Genomic DNA, 15,378 nt, shown 5'->3' on the forward strand with positions numbered 1-15,378 from the left:
GGGGTGAAGGGGTTTGGGAAAACATGACCAGTTCTGCAAATCACCTCATATTTACAGCCATCATCATTCCCCTCCCCTGAAGGACCAGGACAAACTTCAATGGCACCTTTCAGACAGCCCCTGCTTGCTCAGGATGTAGTTGTCACAGGCCACCCCACTTCCCTCCCTGGCATTCACAGCTTGTTGTTCTGCATTGGTTGGTCACTCAGCATGTGAGACCTTGGAGCTGGGGTTATTGCAAATCCATCAGCATGTCCATGAGATAACTCAACACCAGGTTACATTTGCTTTTGGGTTGTCACTGAGCATGGCACCACACGCTGCAGCATAGCTCACACAGTAGTGGGAAAGAGAAAAATTAAAAAGGGTTGAGAGCTTTTCCTGAGGCACAAGAATGCATTCGCTGACATTGGAGATTCCTTAGAGAAACCATGGGATGTAATTTGGTTACGGCAAAGAACTACAAAAGGTTGACTTTGTCCTGGTGTGTTTTGCACTGATGCATTTTCTATCTGAAAATTTTCAAGATACTTGAATTTAGTATGATACTTAAATGTGATGTAGGACTACAAAGACCTAGGCTTTTGCACATGTCCAAACAGCCTTGCATGTCCGAGGTGCTGTGGTGTGGGTGTGGTTCTCCAGGGCAGCCACATGGTAACAGATGCCTTTGTCTTTCAGCTGCTTTTGCAGGTACGATGGCCCGTGTCTTTGTCTACGGCACACTTAAGAAGGGTCAGCCCAACTACAAGCACATGATCAACACAGCCAAGGGGCTAGCAAAATTCCAAGGAAGGGGCCGCACGGTGGAGAAGTACCCGCTGGTGATTGCAGGAAAATACAATATTCCTTACATGCTGAACATCCCGGGGACGGGCCACCATGTTGCTGGGGAGATCTACTCAGTTGATGACCAGATGCTGCAGTTCCTGGATGAGTTTGAAGGCTGCCCAGACATGTACCAGCGTACCCTGATGAGAATCGAGGTGGTGGAGTGGGAAGGGAAGGGCGGTGCCGAGGGCATCCTGGAGTGCTTCGTGTACAGCACAGCCACATACCCGCCCGAGTGGGTGGGGCTCCCCTACTATGACAGTTACGACTCCACAGGAAAACACGGCCTCTCCTACGTCCTACGCGAAAGCCGAGAGTAGAAATGGGAGGTAACGCAGCCTGGCCGAAGACATAGTACTAAGCACGTGTTGATCAGTAACCTTTCCAGGAAAGCTGTAATACCTTTTTATTAAAATGCAGGATCTCTTGTAACCTTCCCAACCCAGGACCCTTGGTGCTAGAGTTGAAGTCCTGTAAGCCCAGAGTTGGAGACTCCCTCCCCAGGTAGTCAGTGTCCTCCTCACCCCCACTAACCTGCTGCAAAGAACTGGGTTTTCATGAGGGGTAAAAATTGTGTATACGCACACCCGGTCTGGGGTCTAATTATTTCCTCAATTTCCCCCTTTGCCTTGGTGCATAATGGAGGTCAGTGAAAGGCAGAGGAACAGACTAATTTTATGGGTTTTTTACCTGAAGTGACAAAATTTCATGTGTAGTTCTCCAAGGTGGATGGAATAATGATGATACTATTGCACTAATAGCTGAAACTGATGTAAAAGTCATGTCTGCAAAGTAAAGCACAACTCGCACTGAATGTTGACTTGTAATGGTATTTAGTAGGTTACTGAAGATACTCTGTGCTTCTAGACAAATAGGAACTTGCTGAAGAAATAGAGAAAATTTAAAGATTATTCTTACTCTGCATTGCAGTGTGGTTTTTTTGAACTGGAAAGGTATATTTTTAAATAATGTTTAGTTTCACAAGGTACCGTGAAAAAAATACTAAGATATTATAAGAAAATTATATTTTAAATTGTATTTTTAATTTAACATTCTAAGCACTTCAGGTTCCACTTCAGTTCACTGAGTGACTGTAGGATTTGGGAGGGCATAGGAGGGGCAAGTGAAGTTGGGGACCAGGAAAAGCAAACCTACACTGAAGCTGTTGTGAGCACTTACTGTCAAGGTGACTTTTTGCCAAGCACTTTAATGCAGAATTTGCGACCATATGCAAACTGAGCTTTCTACTGGGGGAAAGATTTTTATATACAATATAAAAATATCCAAACTACCTGTATTGTGATTATTGCAACATTTAAATTGGGGAAAAAAATATGTAAAGAAGACTGTTGTCCCCGTGACCCAACCAACTGTGCCGGTTTCTGTACAATCTGGGAAAATTGTGGCTTTCTGTTGTTACACTCCTGTGCCTTATATTTTCCTTCAACTGCAGGGTTTGGTACAAATAGATTGTACGGTATACAAAGCTGCCAAAGGGATGGGAGCAGGGAATGTATGCTATGCAGTGAGCCAAAGTACAATTAAATGCACTTATGATACCATTAGGAACAACATTGTACTTTTGCTTCACTGCCAGTAGTCCTGTGATGGCCGGAGGAGATCCACAGTAGAGAATCAGACCAGGGATCCAGGGTAAGGAATCAGCCTAAACTTCAGCAGTAGTAGGCACTGCTGCATCTCATCTAGAAAAACAGACAGAAAGCTTTTATGTTGCTGGAGTAAGCAAATTAAGTAATTCAAAAGTAGAATACTTGTATCTCTTTACACTACTTTTTTTGTTTAGGGCAACCTGCAGAAGCTGAACTGTGCTCCTTTAGGAAGGGCCAGGATGGCAGTAAGGAGATTTCTAGGGAGATTTGCAAACTGTCTGCCTCAGTTTCTCCAACTTTAACAGCATTAATTTTCCTGGAAGACAGGTATTACCCAAACACTCTCCTTCCTCATACTGATGTGTTTTGTAAACTAATTCACTAAGCAGATCCCTGTCCCTTGGCTGCATGATGCAGTTAGCAGCGTCTCAGTAACATGAAAAATTCCTCTTCAGTCAGAAGTTTCAAGCAGAATCATGAACTTTTCTCGTTGAACATGAGTCACCAGCCCTGCCACAGATTGTTTTCATCCTTCACCTTTCGGTAAAGGGCCCAGGTGGGCTGCTTTCTAGGAAGTGGCATTACTCTACACTTCTTAGGCAAGAAAATGAGAGCAGGGCAGCTCCTCTTTGTGGCAGTGGTCAAGGCACAGCAGGAAGGGTGACTTAGAGGTATGTAGAAAGAACAGCTGTGGGAGGTGAGCCCAAAGGCAGGAGCAGCCAGTGTCCTGGCCCAGGAGCGGGCAGCAGCAGAATCCTAGGCAGGAGCACAGGGACCGGATGATGCTGCAGAACACAGGGACTGCGAAGGTACGTCGGCATCCAGTGGGCTGCGGCTGCTGACTTACCAAGCTAGGGCACAGGATGGAAGAAGGAGCCTCTGTTAATCACAAACTAACATTTTGGACCCAGTACACTTCCGGTATCTACATCATCCTGTGGGGCATGGAATTCCTGAGTGAGGAAGAGAAAATACTCCTTGCCCAAGTCACCAGCCCTTTTACTTCTGTTCAAGGCTCTTAAATATTCCTCCTCTCCAGGCCCTCTCTGGTTTCCCATACTGGATACACAGCTTTTCCAGCATGATACAGTCTTGTGTTATGAACAGTCCTCGTTTTTCATACAGCCTTTAGTAAAAGCCTCTGCAGAACAAAAGATCGGAGACTTGGTCTCCCTTTCCTGTAAGAATTCAGGAGGAGGCCTGGTCTGAGGGACAGTACGTGCCTCTAGCAATACCTTGGGGTGGCTGAAGTGATCTGAGGACGGTGCCACCTTGTTCTGTTAAGACTTGCGTGCAGTAATCAGTATAAAGAAGATTAAAGGGAGGGGCAAAATTGAGCATGGAGTTTGAATAAAAGACAAATCCCTTAAACTTTAAATGAAAACACACAGCAAAAGTCTGCACTAGCAAAATAAAGCCTCTAACCTATAATTTAAATCTAGTCTATACAAAGCATTCAAAATATTACAATAAAGCTGATCAGAATTTAAGCCATTGGTGATACTTGTGCAGCACTTAAACAGAGTGTAGGAGAACTGCTCAGTTTACTCAGTGGTTAATTTTTCATTCTTGCCAATAATTCTGTGCAGCCTGGCTGGGGCCTCAAACCAGGGACATTACTGTGGAGAAGACAAATCAGATTTGGGCTTTTGTTGTGTTTTCTTTTTTTTTTTTTTAAAGAGGCTTTTCCTGTTTTAAAGCAGAAATGGTATTTTATTGATTTTATTTGATCCTGAAAAATCAAAGCATTACAAAGGTTATGTACAAGTATTTCTGAAAGTAAAAATCTGGGATCCATTGCCAAGATTTAACATCTGTGTTTGCTGTCTTAACCACTGATACAGTAAATATGCCTGCATAAAATCTTGCACATAGTACTGTCCATTTTCTGTGTTGAACTGCCTTAATGTTACTTTATGGATGAAAATAATAAAGGCTTAGTTAATTCAACAGTGTGGAGGCAACCTTTCATTCCAGTTCCACCAGCAGATCTCCTTCTCCAACAGTATCACCAGCTTTGCAGTGCACAGCTTTCACCTAGGGTACAGAAAGAGCAGTAATTTAAAACCTTGCTCAGTAACACGGTGAAAGGAATGTTTTGGTTGACATGGCTTATATAGAGTATCACATCTGCATGCATGGGGTAAATGGCCACTGTGCAACATGATGACCACCCCAGGGATCGCAGATGCACATCTGCTGGAAGGGCCTTAAGAGTGTGACTGCTCAACCTCCAGTGTTCAGAGTCCAGCTGAGTTTTGAGTACCTGTGAAAATGGAGACTCCAGCACCTCTCCAGTTCTTGACCAAATCATGTCCAACCCCCTCAGGCAACTACCACTAGCTGGTTTTCTTAAGACAGAGGTACTTGAAGACCTAAACATCAGATGGAGATAGCGCTTTAAAAATTCAAAAGCACCTTTCTTCCACCTGGTTGCACTGCTGTTCATTTACTACTAAAGTTTTATATCTTTCAGAGGACAGGTTGACACTCCAATTCTTACGCTGGGATGTTTCAATCAAATATTCCACTATTTCTTGCATTACAGTTTTTAAGTATAGCTGAATTTTGGGACTGCAGCCATTAAATGGGTTTCTCTCAATTCCCAGACAGCTGGGATAGATGATTCAAATCTGAATTGTGATCCTTTAACATAACTGAACTTGGCAAAGGGCTACCACTGTCAAATAAATGTAGCTACATCTGTAGATCAATTGTATACTCATGTGCAGATTCCCGAATTTTAAAACACAAAATTTTATACTAGTCCCTTATTTCCTTTATAAAAGGCTGCAACATATTTGAATACCCTTTCAGCACATGGAGCTCCGGAAAATATCTGAAGCTTTATATTAGAGTTTGCTTGCAATATTAATTCAGAGCTCACGCTGACATGCCCAAATCCTTGTTCAGCAGTTGGTTTGTTTTAATAATCCAAATGCTACCTTGGGCTCCTAAAGGAAATCCACAGCATACCCAAAGTACCAGGCTACGATGGCCACACTATTGCCCACACCCATGTTTGACAGTCTAAAGCTCTGTGAGCTGTAAGCAGATCTCTGACTCTGTAGCACAGACACATTCACAGCACTGCTCAAGAAATGATGCTGAACGCTACACGGGGAAAAACAGCGTGATACGTACAAACAAGGGGGTTATTTCCAAAATCAGTAGCTAGGCAGCCTACCTGATTCCTAAGCCTCAATCTTTTAAGAGATGAAAACAGTGTGAAAAACATCCTACCTCTTGCTTTTCTTTTTCTACAAAGCCAATGTTCAGCAAACATTGGAGCTAACTAGTGTTTCAAACTCCCCAGTGATTTCTGAAATGCAGTGGGGCCAGCTCCTTGTTCTGACCCAGGCACAGCTGTCCCATAGAAGACAGGAGGCACGCCAGTTCCTCTCCATCTTTCCCTCATTTTTAAACCACCTGCAGCTGGAGTAAACTCAAAGTAGACAAAAACAAGCCACTTTTCTCACAATTACAAACAGGAAGATGGGGTTTGATACAGAAAAGGAATTCAGTCAGGAATGAAAATGGGAACATCTTTCAGCTGAAGACAAACGAACCGAGTTTCAAAACACAGTTTCAAAGCATCAAAACATGGACTAACAGCCAGTACCAAACATCCCATTCCTGTGGACGGGCCAAGTTATTTTAGCACTTAGAGCCATGACTTTGCATTGCAGAACAGGATGAATTCTGTTTAGCAGCTTCATTTCTACACAGCCCAAAACCTGTCTTTTTCAAATTCTTAAAATTCTAAAGAATCAAATAATTTCCTAATTATTATTACATTTGGGGCACCAAGGGGACATTGCAAGGTACACATCAGGCCCACTGCACAGCCTGTGCACCATTCACATCCCACCTTGGAAGATTAATAAGCCAAACACAGCTTTTACGTGGCATCTGTACACAGTGAGTGGAAATATTTCTTATTGGGAGAAGTACAAGCAGGATTTTAAGGAATAAGCCCATGGATTGCAGAACACACTGGTGGGAAAGGGAGGGTTAAAGAAAAATAAATGGGGGGGTGGGAGAGGGAATAGCATTTTAATTACAAATACTCATTAGTTAAAAACAGTGGATGCAAAAAGCAGCAATAAGGGGTTAAAAGAAGCAAAGATGACAAACTAAATGCTTGGAAATATTAATCAAGTGAGAGAATAAATTATATAGAAATCAATGCATGAAATGAAATAATAAAGTACCAATGTCAGAGCAACGGGAAAAGGAACATGCTCCCTCTCTCACTATTTTTTTCTCTTGAGACCCAATTTTGCACTGGATACACTGGAAGAGGCAAGCCCTGGGACCCAGTCTCAGTAACAATTTTAGAGCTGTGCCAAATAAGCCTTTCTTGTAAACACACAAACAGTCCTTGGCATAGAGGCCTGTCCTAAAATCTCGGCGAACCTTGCCAGTGGCTAACCCCGTCCCTGCCTGGAGAGTCGGGCTCCCTGCTGCCTCCCTCTGGGAGGAGGGGCCTTGCACTGGGGTTTGTACAGCAGGGAGAGTAGAGTGGCTCGACCCCAGGCAAACATGGGTTGGGGCAGGTAAGGAAATAGGCAAAAGAAGAGAATATATACCCAGATCCAGACTATGCTCTCCCATTGGAAAGGATGTATCAGGGGCCCGTGTCTAGGTGATGGTTTCAGGCTGTGAATTATAATCTGACACAGGGATGCTCTGAGGCCCCAAACTGGGGGGCTGACAGCCTCCAAACCAGCTGGGGTTTAAGGCATGCCCTCATCATATAAGCTTAACCAGTTCCTGCCCTGAGCGCTCGCTTTGGCACATCCTACACTGCAGGAGAGTCCCAGCTCAAGGGCTACAACGCTGATCCTTCAGAAGATATCACAATGCACAGCCTTGCAAAGCTTAACAGATGTGCAGATCTAGGCTTGATATTTAACAGTCACAATAATTAAAAACTTGCTTCTCTCTTCCTCCTGCAAAAGCACTTTCTATGCCTTGTTCTGAGTGGGGTTTTTTAATGGCAAATTGTTTGCCGTTAAATAATTAACTGGCAAAGAGATGTCTCTTCTTCGGTTGCTCTCTGGAAAGATGAAATTTGGAGAAATGGTCTGCAACACCTTTCAATTCAACTTGGCATTGTAACATCAGAGAAAACAAATCATTTAGGAGAAAGAGAGTTATATGAATTTCTGAGGCCAGTAAAACTATTTCCTGCTGTGCTGTCTAAGGCTCGGAACTACTTATAACAGCATTCACAGCAGATGCAAATGTTACAAAATTAAAGACACCTCACTTTGAAAGACTTACAACAATCAGACTTAATTCCTTAACAACCAGAACCTTCTTTTTTTCCTTTTTAAATTCTATCCTGTTTGACAAGCTGCATATGGTTTTAAGTGACCCAAGGTAGCTTACCTTGCCTGTTTTAGCAGCAATCATACTGTTCTGCATTTTCATTGCTTCAATTACACAAATCTCTTGACCTTCCGAAACCTGGTAAAATTCAAGCAGTATAAAATGAGAATAGAGCATTTGAAATTTTCTAAGTGCAATGATTCTTCTGGAGAATAAAAGGATTATTTCATTAAATGCTATAAATGCTTTCATGGCACAAGTCAAGTCAGCCGGTTACAGTCACAACACAAATGACAACCACAAAACTGGCAGCAAAATAGGGAAAAAGGAATCACCTACTTAAAACTATCACCCCAGGCAAGCCTGAAAGGCTCCTCTCCCACCCCATCCATTCAGCTCCAAATTCTACAGTTCAGACTTCACATCCACCACAGTTCAACACAATGAAATCCAGAGCAAAATTTAATTTGTGCATTTTTGGCTGGGGAACTTTTGCTTTGCTTCCCTGGCACAGGGCCCACAGATACTAATACTGATTCAGAAGCCAAAAGTTTCTTGGCACATATCCGGGGGAGCTTGGGCTGGAAGCTCCAGCAGTACCCAACAGGCTAATGCTGAGGAGAATGTCACACCTCTGCTCATGGCAGCATCTGGATGGCAGCTGATGACTTCGGACTGACAGAAGGCAGGTGAGGAACCACCAGCTCTCATCCACAGGGGAGGCGTCGCAGAGGCAAAACCATCATTTTCCCTTAAAAAGGAACATTGAAGTTTCCTCTTCTGCTTGTTTGCACCCTGCTAACAGGCATGTGCAAGCTCAAGGTCACCAGTAACCCACTGGGCTGCTCCGCTCGGCTTTCTGTGCCTCCCAGTCAGATCCTCCCTCCAACATCTTGTAACACACTGCACAGAGGAAACAGCCACTCAGGGCTTTACAGTGGTTGAAGAGGCTGCCTGTACATGAGGGGAAAACCAGGGGATTCAGAATTTACCCCTCCTGTAACCCAGCAATCAGCTAATCATCCCATGAAGATGATGTATGCCAGAGAGGGAAGGGTGCCAGGCCCTACATGCCAGGATTTAGGACTTGTGCAGGTACACCCCTCTGGGATGCCTGGTTCCAAGTGCCCACTGCAAGTCTTTTCATTGGGCTCTTTCACAGATGTAGGCTGCTATTCCCTTATTATTCCAGCAAGTTTGGGATACTTTCTCTCTGATGTTCAAGTTTCAGTAAAGATGGTAATCTGAAACCTGCAGAGGTCTGGTTTATGCACTGTTATATGTGCCAGTGCCAACAAAATGTGTTTGTTTATACACATACAAATATACACATAGCTATATTTCTCTAATTCTATGTAAAATGAATAATACATATCTCAGGACAAGTGTGTACCACTTTGGAGGAATATTATTAACAGACAGATGTGAAGTCAGAGATCAAATGCACATTGCATACAGAACATTACAAAAATTTAAATAAAGCTTTTTTTCACTAACAACGACTGAAAAACACTGATGTCTGCCTAGAGGCTCTAAGCAAGACAGAAGAAAAGACATTAAAAGGTGCTTACACACCTTTTCTCCAACACACTTCAACTACACTATGGCAGGTTTTAGAAGGTAAATATAGAAAGTATTTGCTATGGGAACATGGTATATTAACTGGATACAGAGAATAACCAACACCCAACACTTCACCTGCAGAAATTCCATCCTGAGCTTCAGGTGAGCATTTAAGTCATTAGCAGTGTCAAATTTGGTGAATAGTATCAGACTTGCTCTTTGTCCCCAGTTATTTCCCATCTATTTCATTTCCCTGTCTTTTGTCTCCTTCCTTCCACACCTGCGGCTCTGCCCACAGCCTTGTCCCACCAGCTCACTCTTTCCTTTATTGCTTCTTCTCTCTTCCTCATCTCACTGCTTGGCTTTTCTTCCATCTGCTCTGAACTTTCTGAGGTTAAGAGGAAGCTATGAATGATCTGCTACTGACTTTAAAAGAACAAAAAAAAAAAGGCAAGAATGTTTGTTGGAGGGCTTTTTTTAAATAATGCTATTATTAAAAAATGCATTTCAAAAGCAACTTTGCCATCCTCTGGCTAAACTCGACTATCAGAGAGCCAACAACATGGGCCTCTAAAGGTTGCTGAAGATTGAGATGCCAAGGAGAACAGGTTGGAATTCAGTGGCCTAATTTCAAGGGCACAAGAAACTTTTTTCTTGAGCCCTGGTGCAATTTAACTGTAACATGGCTTCATCAGGTAGATGGTGTGCAAATGAACCAGTTAGCAATTATCTAAACAGAGTTCTGGAAACACATCTACTGGAAAAATACAGAATTGTCTCTGTAGATCTTAAGTACGGTGCCAAAATGCCAGGAAGTATTAGCAATTGTGGGATGGAAATACCCCTTAATCTAAATTTCTTCTCATTTTCTTCCCTTTCTCAAAAATAAAGTTTTGTGCTTTATATAATACCTGCTGGGTTGATGACAAGGGAATCAGTGTCTGGGAAGGAAATAACCCCCCTCAACCCACAAAATATATAGTCAAAGTATTCAGTTAATATCTAGAGTCTCACTAATTTGGAAGGGAAAAGGCACTCAGCAGGTACCACGTGTGAAAATGCTGTGTCAGTACTTCTGATGATGCGCAATTTGTTGAAAATTACCTTGGCATAAGTCTCACTTAAGCACAGAAGTTTAATTACTGTTCTTATGTTAAACCTCTACAGCTCTGCTCATTGTGCTGCAAAGCGACAAATCCTAAAATTAGGCACTTGTATCTCTTTTTTCTCTTTTTCAGCCTTTTAAGCATTGTATGCTTTCTTTCATTCCATAATTGCACATATCCTTTTACCTGTTATTTAGGCGGCAAATGAAAACTGCAGCGATGTGTACAAGTTCTTGCTAACTTATTTAAGGATTTATCTGGACCATTTTTAGTGCTGCATTTTCACTGTATAATTTACTTCTTTCAGTAGATGGTAAATCAATGTATACTACCATCTTTACATTTCAATTTAGAGAGGTCTCGGTGATGACCCAAATCTGTCAAAAAAGGCAACTAAAATCAAACAAAAAATCTGACTGATTGGAACCAAGTAAAATAAAAGGGCTCTTTTTCTTAAAAGAAATAAATCTCAGATATCTTTTTCACACAGTTATGATACAGACAAATCAACATTTACACTGCTTGGTATATCAAAATAAATGAGTGATTAACTGTTAGACCTGTAGTCTGCATTTTATCACCGTCTACTGCACAGTTCGAAGTAGGTGTTCAGTTTGTTCTCCACAGAGTGATAAGGGGAAAAAAAAAAAGGAAAAAAAAGGAAAAAAAAAAAAGAAGAAGAAATAAAAATATCATTAAAGAGGAGGGTATTTACATCTCAATGCTGCTAACATTTGTGATGTGAATTTAGGAACAGTCAATAGTACTGTTTGAATAACTCAGGGACTGCACGGTGGTTGTTCTCTCCTCCGTCTGGAAGGTTACACACAGGACAGGGAACTGTCTCCGGTCATTTCCCAACCAAGCAACTCACGCCACAGGGTGGAAGCAGAATCTGAGAAGGAGCAACCCCAATCCATTCTCACTGCACCTACATGAGGACCATAAAGACTAACTGCACCTACAGATAGGGCTCTTTAAAGTTCTAGAAACACAAAAAGACAGCGCACACCCGAGGGCATTGCTACCACGGGATCTTTGTGAATACGGTACACTTTCGGCAGACTTTTGTGCGTCATCGGATAAAGACTTAATGATTGTGACAGGACGTCTCCCATGTTAGGCTTACAAAATGGTCACAAGCCCCACAAGTCTTTCTGATAAACCCAATGGGCACTGATGTATTTCCCTGCTCTCTGTCTAATTGGTGTAAAGTTTGCAGATCTGAATCACCGATCTTTTATCCAGCTTGCTGCGTCCTCTCCTTTGACATGAGGTCAGGGTTCACATTCGCATCCGATTATCGAAGTGGCACTCATTAACCGGCAGCCTGCCTCGCACCAAAATGAGTTCGCTGGAAGGGGAACTCGGCCCATTTACTCAGCAGATTTCAGCATTTTAAGGAGGCCTGAATGTCACATAGTATTGCTACGTTTTGAGGAGTTTCAGACATCTCCAGCTGATGATTAATTGTGAGTGATGGGAAATAAAATCCAGTAAAGCCAGCTGCTTGCCATGGTCGGCAAAATTACTATAATGGATATAGGCTGCCAATTTTCCAGTTTTACTGGCAAGTCTTCCAAGTGTAATTAAGGGAAGTTATAAATGATATGGAAATCTATCAAGTCCCATTTATTTTCAGAGGACTCTTTCCCCTGAGACTTTTATCTTCAAGCTTATAGTTTGCTTTGTTGTGCTAATGATTTAAACCACTTCTTATTTCTGATTAAAGCCCCCAATATCCTTCACAAGAAGTTAGATCCACTTTATTCAGAAGGATTTAAAGAAACAGAAGCCTTTTTAAAGTTGTGTTTGTAAGCCATGCTGAGCTCCCACTTTCTCTGTGTAGGCATAACAGAGCATCCTCCATCTTAGGCACCTCACTACCATCTAGATTTCTGCTTCTGGCTGATTCTGAAGATTGGGAAAGATTTGGTGGGGGAGGAAGGTGGGAAAAGGGGGAATTAAAAAAAAAAAATTAAAACATCCACCATTAACAAAGCCCCAACTTGCATCCAAATCCTAAATCCTCCAAAACAAAGATCGTAGGTGCTGCCTTAGATGCTAAGCATTTAGCACGGAGTAGTGTTTCTCACTAATGTTGTTTGATTTGGAATAAAAGCATGAAAATGATGTGCAAAGGCCTAAAATTGGAGATGTAAAGGATGACTGCACAGTATTCCATTTCTCAATTTCATCCTTCAGAGCCACAAAATGGGGGTGATACAGTTACTGGATGAGATTTACAGTAACAGCTGTGGTCTTCCCACACAAGGGAGGACCTTCTAATGGGCTAAGGTCTGTTTTGAACAGACGGGGAGTAGCAAAACAAGGTTCCCTATTAAGGGTGTGCAGTAATATTCCTGATAAAGAAAATGAGTAGTCATAGTCAGATTGCTTTAAAAGACCTAAATCTCTTTTTGTTGTAAAAAAATAAAAATAAAAATTAAAAAAAAATAGAGCTATTTTAGAAAATGCTAACTGCTAAAAAAATGAAAGACATGTAATGTAAGAGTTTGTTTTATTCTTAATCTCCTCCCTACAAACGGTAAAGAATGCATAGGAACCAGTGCCAGGGGCATATGGCTTTCTCCTGTGCTGAACATTCATACAAAAGACAGGTTCATCAGTCATTGGAGTATCTGGATAAAAAAATTAGCTCCTGATGGATGGTATTTAGAGCTTACCTGCTGCTAGTACATTACCAGAGAAGCACAGGTTTTGAAACCCACATGACATTAGAAACTGCAGACCATGAAGTACCCCACGTGCAGGCGCGCTCATAATGTACGCCAGGTTATACAAAATAAGAAATAAGCTATTTAAACCCTCTGCCTAAAATTGGGCCCGCTGCAAGGAACCCTGGGTCAGCCCTACACAGGCCAATTAATGCACAGCATCTGCTGTATAGAAGCCGTGCATGAAGCACTTCCGAATGATTTCAGCAATTAAAAGAGAACTGTTTCCTGCCTGTTCTGACAGCAACTGTTTCAATGCAAGAGTGAGCACCAAATCATTGTGTGCAGCTGAAAAAATTAAGTCTTTTTTTTTTTTATCTTGTGAAAAGGATGTGGGAGGGATGAAGATTTCTTACGGAATCGGACCGTTCTTTTGTTGTCCAACATTCTGTGTTTTTCTGCCAAATTAGACAGAAGGCTCCAAGGGTTTACGGGGCCCTCTACAGTATCACCTTCTGGTGCACTGTGGCTCCCTAAAAAGACGGATCAATATCAACCCTGCTGATTTGCCTACAAAAGTGAAAATCCTTCAATTACATTTTTAAGACCATTATATTTAGAACACAGGTGTTCGGATGCATAACAGTTTTAAGGCTCTTGGAGCTGCAGTGGAAAAAAACAATGACAGCCCAAAGCAAATATGATCTTAGATGTGGTTAAAAGTGATATCTCCTTCCTCAACCTTGGGAAGACACCAGTAAACATCACTCACAATTTCCACTATGCTACAACTGTGTCCCTGTTGAGCCTTTTAAGTAAGAAGGGACGATGCCCTATGAAAGGGCCTTCTGCAAAATAATTACAGACATGCATCTTGTTTATGCTTGTGCAAAACCACTGAACAGTGAACTAAGTATGTATTCACTATCTATGAAGATACTGGGATTTTCGTTTGTTTATTTATTGTTTAAACTTAGTCCATGCCGGTATCATTCCCTTCCCAGATTCTTTTCTCTCTGATTTGTTGGCAATCTGGCAGCCAGCATCCAACAAAAAAACAAATCAAGAGGAATTGGATGAGCAACAATTGAAATTCCTTGGCATTGTCCATTACCATGTAAAATAATTAGTGCAAGTTTCCTCTTCTTTCCAAATTAACTTTGAAACCAGAGCTACAGAGCTGCAAGTATAATTAGCGGCAATTAACAGTACTTGACAAATCATTATTAAACTTTTTTTGCCACACTCCTTTAAGGAATGAATCCAAACATAGCACATCCCAAATTTTCTGACCTCTGACTAAAGGTCACTGATGTCCCCCTGACAGCAATCAGCACTGTTCATTGCACTCCCACTTATCCAAAACACACTTCCCCAACTGCTTCTGAGATCCCAGCGTGCTGGGGAAGTGATATGCAGGCAGAGCACTTCTGGAGGACATTCTTGTGCTAACACAGCCCAGTCTTTATCAGCCAACCTTTTTAGCAACAGCTAAAAAGTTGTTTATTATTTGCAAATGCAAAGCACATCAAAATAATAATAATAAAAAAACTATTAATTAATTTTAAAGGATTGGTAACATTTTTCCCCAAGGAGGAAACTCTAATAATATTGACTATTTCTACCTCATCATCAGATTAGGATTTCCTTCTTAATTATACCCTACTCCTTTTTACTGTTGTCGTTTCTCTGTTACGAATTCCAACAAGAAGAAACAGAGAAGTTTTTTTTTTAAGATTTTGAGGTCTGAATGGCAAATACAATTTAAAATAACACACAAATGCTGACAGCAACAGGTAAGTTTGTAACTCCATCTTTTCTTTCATGAGAATGAAGGATGTAGCGAGAAAAAGAATTTAGAAAGCTATTTTGTTTTGGTTTTAGTAGTGAGCATTTCAGCGGTAAAGGTCAAGTAAAACATCTTTTCCCATAGCAAAAACTTACCAAGGCTTGTGAAATGGAAAATCATGGACAAAGATTCTTTTAAACTGTTCTTCAAAGAATAACAAGAAAAATTGAAATAAAATGCATGCAACTGAACTGAAAGAGGAATGCAGTTTAAAACATCTTAATTAGTTTTAAAAGGTGGGAACGCACTAATGTGTTTTATAAGTTAAACAACGAAAAAATCAGCCTTCAAGTTAACCAATTTTTAAACTACTGAGATAACTAGCATCTACATTTAGCAGCTGACATTAGTAGAAAAAATTCATCCCATGCAGTATTAATATTAATGGCCACACTACCATCAAT

At 41.4% G+C, this 15,378-nt stretch overlaps 2 protein-coding genes across 3 annotated transcripts in view; one reads left to right on the plus strand and one right to left on the minus strand.

The window, feature by feature from the left end:
• Window positions 1–4,391, plus strand: part of GGACT (gamma-glutamylamine cyclotransferase) — a 29,464-nt gene extending 25,073 nt beyond the window's left edge. For both annotated transcript variants that reach the window (XM_032677801.1, XM_032677800.1), the window contains one exon: window positions 682–4,391. In XM_032677801.1, coding sequence (XP_032533692.1) covers window positions 699–1,151 — 453 coding nt within the window. In that variant the 5' untranslated portion in view covers window positions 682–698 and the 3' untranslated portion in view covers window positions 1,152–4,391. The remainder of the gene's footprint in view (window positions 1–681) is intronic.
• Window positions 4,134–15,378, minus strand: part of PCCA (propionyl-CoA carboxylase subunit alpha) — a 277,386-nt gene continuing 266,141 nt past the window's right edge. Inside the window, exons 23-24 of the mRNA XM_032677799.1 lie at window positions 7,839–7,916; window positions 4,134–4,478 (exon numbers count right to left, since the gene is read on the minus strand). Coding sequence (XP_032533690.1) covers window positions 4,410–4,478; window positions 7,839–7,916 — 147 coding nt within the window. The 3' untranslated portion in view covers window positions 4,134–4,409. The remainder of the gene's footprint in view (window positions 4,479–7,838; window positions 7,917–15,378) is intronic.

Source organism: Chiroxiphia lanceolata, chromosome 2 (genome assembly GCF_009829145.1).
Source record: "Chiroxiphia lanceolata isolate bChiLan1 chromosome 2, bChiLan1.pri, whole genome shotgun sequence".
NCBI classification, from domain to species: Eukaryota; Metazoa; Chordata; class Aves; order Passeriformes; family Pipridae; genus Chiroxiphia; species Chiroxiphia lanceolata.